Consider the following 12818-nt stretch of genomic DNA (forward strand, 5'->3'; position numbering starts at 1 on the left):
TAAATTAAGAAATAAAGAAATATAAGGAGTGTGGATATTTACATAGTTAAAGGTATATTATGATACAGTATTTACATAAATAACATAATTAAGGTGTTGCAAGATGGAGCCTGGACAGCCATCAAAAAGACATGAGAAAGGGGTCTGAATATTACACTGAATGATGAGGAGTGGGACAGAATCTGTAGGAGTATCAAGACCACTGTATGTCACGTGACATGAGGGTGCGCCTCATTCAGTTCAAGATTATGCATCGCTTCTATTGGACTCCCTCCAGATGGTTTAGAAATGGTATGAAAGACACACCAAATTGTTGGAAATGTAAGACAAGAGGATGGCCTTTTATTTTATGTCCTTTAGTCCTGTGATCAGGTCCACAAATTTTGGACCGGGGTACTTGATAACCTATGTTGGATTGCAGGGACTCAGTTTCCATTCAGCCCAAGATGATTTGTTCTGGGAGATGGGTCAATCCTAAACTGGGATGGATAAGCACAAAAGAAGAGACTAGTCCAGACTAGTTTGATGATAGCTAGAAGAAGAAATGAAGGGGTGCCATCAATGCAAGAGTGGGCTTGTGAGATGGCTAGGGTGGCGCCATTTGAAAAAAAATGTCACAAAAATGGTTCGCCAGATTGGATGTACTGTATATTTTAGAAAATGGGAAAAGTTCCTGAAATTTCTGGAGGGCTTCTTCACCCAGAGTGTCCTGCAGAGAGATATACATGATGCGTTTATGGTGTTGTTATTTGCTGTGGACATATATTTATTTGGTGCATGGTTTATTGACGATTTTGTTACTATTTTGTTGAATGGTCTGGAATATTTCAGTTACTGTGTCATCTTTTCTTGATTTTTATCTTGGTGGGTGTTGATGACATGACATGTTCTTGTTGCGAGTTTGTTAAAAAAAGAAACCGTCATTGATACACATTGATAGGTACAATAGTGACAGCAGCGTGGAGCTCAAAAAATGACAAGTTCAAAAACAGCTTATTGTAAATTCTGGTATAAATATGTTTGTTTTTTTACTCAAAGACAACTCTTTGGCTTCAGGATGTTTTGCGATATAACATGCACTCTTGAGAATTGCATTATCACAGAAGGTTCATTTGTGGTACAAATAATAAAAAAATCAATCAGTAAATCCAATCAGTGTTGGTTTCCTTGATTTGAGGACTGGTGTTTGCTTAAAACATCATTACTTTTCCTTTGGTATATGGAGCAGTGTGTGATTTCATAAAAAGGTCTGAATTGCTCTCCCTCCAGCAGTGCCAGTGCGTGATATTTATGTTGCAGCTGTGATTTCAGCATCATTTTGGCATTCCTCTATGCACAGCAGTGTGCTTCAAGGATGGAGGTTGGTGCATTATGCATTGTTGCCACTAACACTCGCCATTAGAGTGGCCTTACTTAGCAGCTCCCTGCTATGTTTCAAGCCTTGAATATAATTACAGATACAGAAAAACACCAAATGCTAGGTGCTGTCTGGATGCAGACCTACGTGATCAACAGCATTTACACATGCAGCAGTATATTTCAATATGCCAGTGTGCAAATCATTTCATCTGCGGACATACAATGGGGAGAGACTGCTTTGTAAATATCTTTTATTAAGGTATGTGGCCGACCAATGACTCTGGACTCAGGATACATCCAAACACATACTTAACATTTTGAATTCTAAAAGGTGCGAACATGTGATGCTACAGAAAACTAGGCACGATGTAAGATAACAAAGTGTTTACATGGGTTAAAATCATAAATCCAGTTCTGCTCTGACGCCATTTTTCTCCAGGACGCTCATGTTGTTTATGTTGCTGTGTAATTCTCAGTTTTTTTCCATACATGATATTTTTCGACATCAGAAAAATCTAACACACATAGACGAGCTATCCGCTCTTTGACCAAAGAGCTCCATAGGGAAGTGAAGTTGTTAAATATGAAAGCCATCACTATGAAGGAGATACCTCAACAAGTAGGACAACTTAAGATGACACAACATAAAGTGCTATTCTCATTTTCACAAGAAGAGAAGCTTATTTCTCACAGTCTCTAAATGCCTCACGTATATATTAAAATGTAGACTAAAGAAGGATCACATTAGCTTAACCTGTGTGGTCTAAAAGACATACAGGTTAAATTATTTAGTTAAATTATTTCATCAATTGCAGTGCCATCATTCTACTGTTGCATTCTTTTATGTTCGTGACACAGGTGGAGTGTCCTCTCTCTGGATCCAGGTGTCTAAACCATCAATATGTACAGTACAAGAAGAAAAATGCCTTCACTTTATGTCATAACTGAGCAGTAAAGAAAGAGAGGACGAGAGAGGCCAAATAGGGAGCAGAAGATGGAGATGACAGGCTGACATTTGATCAATGATGACTGGTGCACCCATGTGTACAACACTACCTGCATGCACAGACTGACTCATAATGGTTCAACACTGATGTCATTCCTCTCAATACACCTCCTCCTCCCTCTGTTTCCCCGCATCCTCCTCCAAGCTGTCAGTGAAACTTAGACTCCTTGTCATGGACAGAAAGCTCCCCATTGTGTTGTTTTTCTGGCAGACTGGCCGCCGTTTGTTTCCCACTGATCCAGCTCTAGTGAAGTCATGTAATAATGCTGTGCAACATTTGCAACACCCACTGCAGCTCTTCGGCGGGTCTCTGCAGAAAGAAAAACAACCCTTTAATGCCCGTCAAGCTGCTTCATGTGAAAACAGGAGAACAGAAACTGCCACTGCTACACACTCTTGCTCAGTGCTCACAACAACCAGCCATACGAGGGAGGACCACCCTCCCTGTTTTTTCTGGGGATTTGCAAGTTTTACCTCTATTCCTTTTCATTTCCCCAGCATCATCTTTGCTTAAAACAGTAAGACTAAAGATTTAGGTCCTAGACAATCACCACTGAGTTATCAACAAGGTACTTTGCACCAAAATGTGTTTCTGTATGGATATGCCATTAACTAAAAAGAAAAGGCAAGGAACACTTTTTCAGCAGTTCCTTCCGTTTTAAGTTCCTGTCTTGTAGATAGATTTGAAAAAAAGGTACATTTGTTTTACAATATTTGTTGAGTTGACCTTTCTGTGGAACATGGGGTCTACTGGCGGATTTATGCTCTCTTACCAGAAATACAAATGTGCTGACTTATTTTTTAGGCCGTAGACACTCACCTCTAAGTTATCAACAAGGTGCTTTGCACCAAAATGTGTTTCTGTATGGATATGCCATTAACTTAATAGAAAAGGCAAGGAACACTTTTTCAGTGGTTCCTTCAGGTTTAAGTTCCTGTCTTGTAGACAGATTTGAAAAAAAGAAAAAAAGGTAAATTTTGTTTTGCCATTATTGTTGAGTTGACCTTTTTTGTGGAAGATGGGGTCTATTGGCTGATTTATACTCTCTTACCAGAAATAAAAATATGCTGACTCATTTTTGTCAGGGGAAGTGGTTTTTTTACGTTCCCTGTGCAGTGATCCCCAGAGGCTTCACATTTCCTTTGAAAATCTTCTGATTTCTGCCCTCTCAAGTTGATGAATGCAGTCAAAACTCAGCCTGACAATGCTGAGGTTTTTTGGATCGTGTCTACTCCTTTCATCTGATTCTCCTCTCTGTCTGAATGGCAGCAATGTTCTCTGGCTGGCGGTCGTTGTCCTTGCCAAGTGCCTCATATTGTGTAGCTACTATTAGCTGATATCAGTCCTCAGGCCAAAGACCCTGACATGAACAGATAGCAGATGAGACATGCAGAGTGGGCAGGAAAAAAGAAAAGGACACTGACAGAGGCGTCATGTTCCCAGGACAGGACTCAGCCTCCTCCCACGTTGGTAGACATCTTTTTGATGGATGAAAAAAAGATGTGATCTGGCATCTGGCAAGCATATTTAAAGCATTGTTGATTGGTGCACTCTTTTTCTAACTAAACATTGATGTTTGTATCGGAAAGATAAAACTAGACAGTTCCTTTCTAAGAGCAGGACTACTGCATGACTGTACACTCTATTGAAGAAAGTACATCAAATCAACGGCAAACCACATGTTCAAGGACGCTGTGGTTCCAGCTCTTTGCAGAAGTGTGTTTGGTTAAAGTTAGTCAGCGCTGGTTGGAAAGGCTGCAGCTGTCGTTTTGCCGAGTGCAGGGTAAAGGAAGGGATATATAGATGCGTGCCTCCCAGGGGGAAGTAGAAGTGGAAGGATGGTGATTGGAGAACAGAGGCTCAGATCTCCTCTATGGAGTCAGCAGGGACCAGCCCTCTCTTCTTCCCGCTGCTCAGCCTCAGAAACTCCTCTCCGTCTTCTCGCTTCCCCACACAGATCTGAAAGGAGAAGGCAGACGCTCGGTTGCTCTATTTTCCAAAAAGTAACAGATTCTATAATATAAGACCAGATTGATCTTTAAAAACTATTTCTGAATTTAAGAAATTTGACACATTAATAGACCTTCAAAAACATAGGTAGAATTGTGAACAGATATATCCAAATTGGCTGAAAATTATGGGAGTAGTATGTGTTGTAGTGTCATAATCTTGTATGCTTCAACAGTGCCAACAGAATGAAAGAACATGCTGACAGTAAGTGCCAGTTGCCTGCAGTTATTCAACGTGTTTATGCTTAGTATATCTTAATTTAATTCAGAATTCATTATGAATTGAAATAAATTGTAAAATTATAAGCAAAATCAACAACACAAAACATGGGTAAAAATACTATACTATATAATAAGTAATCAGCAGCTTGGGGGGGCATACATTGTTGGTAAAAATTGGTTTAAAGTGATTATTAAAAAAAAAACTTTAGTATGTTTTCTGGCTGATGTGCTTTATAGTGTCAACACACAGACACAGAGATTATTTTGGTGCCAATCCTTTGATCACACCCTGCCCAGGATGTACCCCGCCTCTCACCCAGAGTGGGCTGGGATAGGCTCCAGCCCCCTGCAAATCTGCACAGGATGTTGTGGGCACCGCAAATAGACTGAACCTTATGATCACAGACTAAATGATTCCAAATGCCAGTGTAGTTTTTTAAGGGGTGTAAACATAAATTAGACTAAGAAGAACAGAGAAATAGGTCATTTAACAATCCAATAATATTAGCGTACCTGGGATTCCTTCACGGCCATGTGTCCTCTCTCTCGGTTGCCAGGAAAGCCCTGGACAACCCGCCACACTCTCTCCCCTGGCCGGACCCTCTGCACAAAGTTGGAAGGGAAGAAGCCAACTTTGTCCCCACTCTTGCCCTGAATAAACCCGGCAGAACGGTACAATCAGTTAACGTTTGAAATGTAACTGGTTGTCACCATGACATTACACACTGTAAATAAAATACTAAGCTGTTTTTTATGGTTGCTGATTCATCGGGTCTGTCCCTTTATATTAGTTTTCATTGTTTGGCTGATGATGAGCCAGATGAATGTCTGTTTTGTCTGACACAGACGTTTAGACTGGCTAACCAGTTCTGATATGTTTCAGAATTGTTAACATCTGTGAGGTCAGTAATAACAAGTTTCTTCATCCTGAAAAGTAATGGGAAAGGCAAAACACAGTGACACAGATGGCAACACATTTCTGTCTGTGCCGTGATGACTCATTGTGGCTGCACAGACAAGTGTAGAAACAACTTAAGAAGAAGGAACACAGATGTTTGAGTAAACCCAATTATGCAGCAATATTTCACAGTTTAACACCCTCCGCCTAAGGTGTTGATGTGTTTATTATGTATTATGTACTGTATATATTAAGTGAATCACAAACCATACATACAAAATTATACTTAATTTAATGGTTCCTTTGAGCGGCAGTGTTTAAAGTGTATAATGACTTCAGCTTCACTTTAGGCTACATAAGTGCTAGTAAATACTGGTCCACTGATGGAAGATACACCGACTCTGCACTTTAGTTAAGTCTGCGTGTATTTTCCTTTGTCTGTGATGGAAAACACGGTCCCACACAGATGCATTTGTTTCCATCAGGACCAAAAGAAGCTCATTACAGACTCAATGAAGACCTCTTTGAGCTTGCAAAACTAGTCAAGTTCATTCTGATAATTCTTGGTAATTTTTCGGAAGAAATTATGTTCTTCTTCTGTTGCTGCCTGCATGTTTATGAGCAGTTTAAATGGAGCAGTTGTAATGCATTAAGGGATGTTTTTAAAGACTTGAATTAAACCATGCACACAAAAAATGCACACGCACACGTTTCTGTGCACTCAAATACACATTATGAAGAACACAGGTAACGCAGGTAACACACACACACACACAAACACTCACACACGCAGATGGTTGCAAATGATTTATTACCCACCTTCCACCACTCTTCGTTAGAGTCATCAGTGACCTGCACACGATCACCGGGACTAGAGGAGGAGATAAGACAAGAGAGAATATGAAAAGGAGGCATAAAGGGGAGCAGGGATTGAGGCAGAGAAGAGAAAGGGAGACGAGAGTAGAATACACGATGGGGAGATGAAGTGGGTGAGAGAGTGAGAGTGGCAAGCAAAAAAAAGAAAAGATGAAAAGAAAGTTGAGTGTGAGGACAAAGGATTATACTGCCAGGCTGCCATAGAAAGATGTTGTACCCCCAGTTCCAAAGCTGTGGAGGTGAGGCTTGTGTCCCTCTGTAGAGGTTACAGAGCAGCCAACACACCAAAGGCATAAGGTCTACGTGAAATACAACTCTGTAGCGTCTGCTGCAGGGAAGGCTAGACATATTCTGCAGCCAACCTGGCCTGCATGCTAATGATGCAACACACACACGCACGCACGCACGCACGCACACACACACACGCACACACACACACACACACACACACACACACACACACACACACACACAGTTTGTATATAAAGAGTATCTTTAAAGTTAATGATTTTTATTTGAAAGAGAGAACTATGTATATATCTGTATGAGCACAACCTATTGTCTGTCATGACTTTTGTCCAAAATATTGTATTGCTTTTGTCATCTGCAGTCCATAATAGTCAGAGCACAAAAGCACAGAGATACATTGTGCTTTTATTAGTTCACATATTGTGCAGTCACACAGACACACATAGCCACAGCACAGTGTATTTTCTAGTCCTTCTTCCTCTTACAAAACCTTTACTATAGTATATACTACATTCACACTTAACTTTCTCTGCCTATTTTTCCCATCCTTTTGCTCGCTCTCTCTCTGCTTATGATAATCTTCAGCTTCATGCCATCTCCCCTTATGTCTGTCCGCCCTTTCATCTCTCAGTTGTTCAGTGTCTTTATCCTCTCCCCTGCTGGGAACACAGCTCAGTCGCTAGCTCCGTAAAGGGGGACAGTGATGGGCTTCCAGTTTATAATTAGTCGTCCTTAAGGGCGCCCTGGCACTGTCCTCTGCAGATGGTGGGGACATTTTCATTCTGGATGACACCAGTCGGCGCAAAAATACAGACAAAGTAAATGTGCTCATGCTCAGAATAGCAAAAAAACAATACCACACAAGCATACCTGTCTGTGCACACAAAAGAAAATGCGTGCAGTAGGCAGTCTGTTTGGCTTTTACTCACTGAAGTTCCAGGTCATTCTGTTCCTGAGGCAGAAACTTGTAGAGCGCTACATAGGTGTGGATGGAGTGAACTTCAATGCGCTTGGGCACCTGGACACAGGGAGACAAAGGGACGGGGAGGTGGTAAGATAGGAAAAAAAGCTCGAGGAGGAAAACAACAAGGGGTGACAGTCTGCACAGGGGGATTAAACAGAGCAGTACCATCACACTGCTCTCCTCTGCAGGAGTCTCATCTTCTGCTGGAGTCTCATCTTCTGCTGAAATCTGAGCCTGGCTGCCGCTCTCATCTTCCTCCTCGATCTCAATGTCAGGGACAAGGGTGTCTGAGGGTGGCAAGACATTTTCTTTGAAGGTGCCAGGCATCCACTCACCCACACGTATGCAATCAGGCATGCCATTTGTCACAGTAAATCTCTCTCTCACACACATACACAGACAGACATGCACAGCATTTGCATAGACACACATAGATCCACACAGGACATATGCCTATCCACATACATGGAGACACAGACACACAGCAGTGTTTACCCCCTGTCTCCTGAGTTATGTCTTCCTCCATGCTGCACTGTCTCTGCTGCATCTCCTCACCTCCCTCCCCCTTATCAAAGATGGAAATTAAGAGAAAAATGTCAGCACCGAGATGTCAAAGAGAATGCATTTGATAGTGGTAGTAATACTTTTCTCTGCTCTGAATCATTCAGAATGCACACAGATTAGTAGTTCTCAGTGTAGTAGCGAGATCGGCATTCTTAGGGGGTTTAGAAAGATTTGCACACTAGTTCAACTACACGTTTAATGAGAAGAACACAGAGACCGGTGTCATCCATTATGCTCCGTATAGATGACACCCTGGTGCTTAATTATAACACACCATGGGAAAAGTTAGATGTACAGTAAGTAAGGGACTAGAATTACCTCAAAGAGAGGAAACTTTTGAAAGGCTTTGAAATTAATTTTCAAGCAAATGTTTGACATTTTGGGAATTACTTTGCCTCATTTTCTTTCTCATTTGTTAGATGATGAGAGTGCAATAGGTGGTTTATTCCTACCCTCTAATACGACCCACAGGAGCGTTTTCTGTCAGAGAGGTTATGGTGGTGGTTGGTTCTAATGTTGTTAACGTTGTGAAACGGTTGCAGCTTGGTTATATTTAACCACAAAACCATCTTAGTTCCAATTGAAAAAATGTCGTGGTCTTGGTTCAAATCTGATTTTAATTCAAGTGATGCTGAGCGTGATGTAGCTTCGTTTGTTCTGTAAAGTTAAAACAAACTCACTTTTTACTCTTTTTGTCAAACGGGATTCAAACTCGTGCTTTGTCATATTACTTTCTGCTTTTCTACCTTCCTAATTACTACAGCCACTAAAGGGCTCCACCACTTTAAAGGTAAATATGAGTCATAATTGCTGCTTTATCAAACAACCTATGGGAGCGTTTTTTGGGGGAGGACAGTCTCAAAGATTGATACCACTCTATCAATCTGCTTATCTAATTCTCCGCCAGAAAGGAAACACAAGTATTTCCCAACATGTCACGATATTCCTTTAAAGCTTAATCCTTAGTCATCTTTAATTTCATTCACCCAATTTTGGCAAATACTTGTCGATGATTTGTTAAGTTTTTACAAAACATGGCAGAATTAAAAAGTAAGGAGAGTAGTACTACAAATCAAAGCATCACAGTTAGATATGGTCCAATACTTGACCAGTGAGTTGACCAATGTCGTAAAAACTTTATGGCAACTGTCCTCCTGTCCTCCCCACCAACCACAGGGCTATGATGTCATACCAGGCTGCGTGTTGGCGACTCTGACAAACTGCCAAAACTGGAGCGGCTCATCTGTGCCAAGGACGTCCCGTAGCGCAAGGCGGCATACACGGGGTCTACACGCATCCGCGCAGCCTCTGAAACCACACGCATATGCGTGCGCGCATACACACACACACACACACACACACACACACACACACACACACACACACATTTATTTTCACTTTATTACAAGATACAAAAATTTCACGCAAAGACACTGCTCCACGCACAATTTGGACTACTCATTGAGATTACACTGTACACCATTATTATTGTACCGATCTGGAGAAACCAGAGAGTCTAAATTTAACTGTAGTCAGTCCTGGACCAAAGTGACCCACTTTCGATCAGACAGAGAACAGCAGTCAAAATTCAGGAGACATGATAGTTCAATAATTCTACATGTTTTGATTTATTTATACGTTTACTTATTGGCCGGACATGTGTCTTATAGTTTTAATAGCCGTTAAATGAATCATCTGGAGCTGTAATTGAGTAGAAAGGGAATAAGAGATGAGATTTCAAACATGGCAATCCTTCATTGCTACATTTCATAGATGGCAGTGCTGGGTGCTATCAGAGTATTTCTGAAGTTAGGAATTAAATATCCTGCTTTTTCCGAGGGGGCCAGATTTACGTTTGCGTGTGTGTGTGTGTGTGTGTGTGTGTGTGCGGGCAGGATTAAATTGTAATGATTTGCAGTTTCATATTAAGGTCAGTGCCTCCATGCTCTTGTCAAATAAGTGATAAATTAAACAGGAATGCATAAATTCTGCAACAAGAATGCCTTTAGTCTGCCTGGTGTAAGTATTTTGAGGTGATACAGCTCATGTGTGTTTTAAATTGACTGTAGCAAGGAGGAAGCATTTCTACAAAGAGCAATTCATTACAGATGAAGAGAAGAGAGTAAACAGTGGAAACGTCGTGCTCAGACACTATAATCCTCATAAAAAATTATTCTCTGACCTTCAGCTTTTTTCAGTGCAGAAAGGAGAGTTCTATATGTAACATGGCTTCATCCGTCTTCCTATGTGCTTTAATGAACTTCGTGAATTGAGGTTACTTACAAACTATGTCAAACTATAAGCTTAAACATTCAATATCAACTAGTTTGACCAGTGAATAATATATTAGACCGATCGGCATTATTCTGACGGGTCTTCTTTCCTAAACTAGTCCTGCTGCCTGAATCAAAGGCAAACTTGTTTTTCACCTTAACAACGCAGCTGTTGTTCTTGTTTAAATAGAGAAACAAATCCTTGACCCTGACAACATACATTTCAATTGGTAGCTAATCAGATTTTATTGTCATTAAAGATTGCAACCTAGAGTGTTGACTGTTGTAAGTACTTCACTCCTGCAGCTATTAGACTGTCACCCTCATAAATGTGGTTTAATACAACGCAACACACTGCTTTTCCAAAAGGCAGTAGATGGAAAATCACAGAGTGCGTAAGTAAATCCTTTCATTAAAAACATGCCATCTAATATTAATGTGTGCAAACACGAACTCTGTATTTTACCAAGCCTTTAGTAAGCATGAGGGCTTATTGCAGTGTGTGTTTGTGAGTTTGGCAGGTTGCAGTCTCAGCTGGCCCTGATAGTGTCCCAGGCGTCATGGTGCGCAGCTCAGGGTGATAACAGAGCTGTAGGTTAATTGTACCCTGATTCATGGATAGCACAAGGAAGTGACAGCATAAGGTGCTAATCCTGATCCAGCGAGGTTTACATGTTATGTTACATACACAGATGTTCATCCAAAATGTATGATCAAGCTGGTATTCAGAGATGATGATGAAAGGAAGAACAGATTCAGGTACTTTTGGGACACAACAGTCTGAGCTTGGACCACTGCGTTCTAGCTTTCAGTGCCTTTACTTGACAAAGAGACAACCAGAAAATGGGAAGATTGGTTCGCTTACGTAATTGTATGCCTCTAAGTGAAAATGTGATTTGTATTCAAAATGTAATTGTTGGTGAAATAGAGGTGAATGTAATGATGAAGAGAGCTAGACTTATACCAATTGGGAAATAGGCAGCACTTTATGTTGACAAGGCTTTTCCCATGCAAACTGAAGTGCCAGATAATAAAGTAATACCCTCCATCTCTCCAAGGATATACAGTACAAAGCATGAACAGAAATACAAAATCATAAATAATTAAACCTTATCTTTATATATAGTATATATGTATATATATATTTATATATAGTATATATAAATATATATATATATATATATATATATATATGTATATATGATTTATTTATAATTTTTTTTTCACATACTTTCAGGTTGCAGACCGTCCACCAGCCTCCAAGAGAAGCTGAATTTGTTCTTCCTCTTTATATTTTCCCACTTCATGCTCCTTCGGTGTCAGGTGAGATGGAGACAGTTCTGGTTTTATTACAGCGCATGCACAAGCACACAAAAATCTACAAAAAAAACAAAAGGCTGGACAAGAGCAACATCACAAAACAAAAGCACATGGGACACATACGTAACGATGCACGTGCACTCACTCAGAAATCACATACACACACACACACACATACACACACATACGCCCATACACACAGACACTCTGGTTTGCTCACCTAGGCTTGGTTGAACTTCCTTGACGACAGACAATTGGTCATTGACAATCATCGGCGAGCTGAAGTTTCGCTTGAACGCTCCAGACTAATGGAGGAGAACAGAAGGATTATTTTTTTTAGTTTACTTCTCGTTTGTAGGCTGATCTGATGGGGAACTGGCTCTATGTGGTGGTTTTAGGACATTCATGGAGTCATTTGAAAATTACTGAATCAGAAACACATGAAGACACACAGTATGGTGCGCATGCTGCAGGCATAGAGCTCATTTCTGAAATTGAGCCACAAACCGAAGCAACGTGTAGCTCTCTTTGCTGCTAATTACAAACAATGAATCCAATTAACCACTTACTAGTATGCACATGGTTCACGCAAAGGCATGGACATGTGATTCTGTGTGTGTGTGTGTGTGTGTGTGTGTGTGTGTGTGTGTGTGTGTGTGTGTGTGTGTGTGTGTGTGTGTGTGTGTGTGTCCCCGCATGGGTGCAATATCGCACTCAAATGAGCCAATCACACACATGATATTTTACCTTTCCCCTAGCCCTCCCTCTTTGTCTTCTATCAAACTGCACAGCCGTTTTGAACACAGTGCTCCTAAGAAGTGCTCTCAGAAGGTCTCACCTCTTGCTGCATGCTAATGTCCTGCACTAGAGAAACACAGAAGCTGTCTGGAAACACTCCCAATTTGCTGCCTAGTGCACTACACTTCTCAGATCAAGAGGGTTATTCCAGTGTTTGTGTCAAATGTTTTTTCAATGTTTCATTGTAGGCTACTTACTGTAAGACCGTTTCAGAAAACAAATCAAAGTTCAAATTGCATGTACAATTGTGAAGTCCACGTTCATGGTAAAGTAACCGTG

At 40.7% G+C, this 12818-nt stretch overlaps 1 protein-coding gene across 3 annotated transcripts in view; it reads right to left on the reverse strand.

Moving 5' to 3' along the window:
- Positions 1-1596: 1596 nt before the first annotated feature.
- Positions 1597-12818, reverse strand: part of LOC116702686 (SH3 and cysteine-rich domain-containing protein 2) — a 21466-nt gene continuing 10244 nt past the window's right edge. The window contains exons 4-11 of one of the 3 annotated variants that reach the window (XM_032537038.1): positions 11962-12046; positions 9341-9456; positions 8080-8149; positions 7750-7871; positions 7550-7638; positions 6315-6366; positions 5111-5248; positions 1597-4325 (exon numbers count right to left, since the gene is read on the reverse strand). In XM_032537038.1, the coding sequence (XP_032392929.1) occupies positions 4227-4325; positions 5111-5248; positions 6315-6366; positions 7550-7638; positions 7750-7871; positions 8080-8149; positions 9341-9456; positions 11962-12046 (771 nt within the window). In that variant the 3' untranslated portion in view covers positions 1597-4226. Of the gene's footprint in view, positions 4326-5110; positions 5249-6314; positions 6367-6972; positions 7403-7549; positions 7639-7749; positions 7872-8079; positions 8150-9340; positions 9457-11961; positions 12047-12818 lie in introns of those variants that run through there. The other 2 variants (XM_032537039.1, XM_032537040.1) reach the window with 2 other exon arrangements.

Source organism: Etheostoma spectabile, chromosome 15 (assembly GCF_008692095.1).
Source record: "Etheostoma spectabile isolate EspeVRDwgs_2016 chromosome 15, UIUC_Espe_1.0, whole genome shotgun sequence".
Lineage (NCBI taxonomy): Eukaryota > Metazoa > Chordata > Actinopteri > Perciformes > Percidae > Etheostoma > Etheostoma spectabile.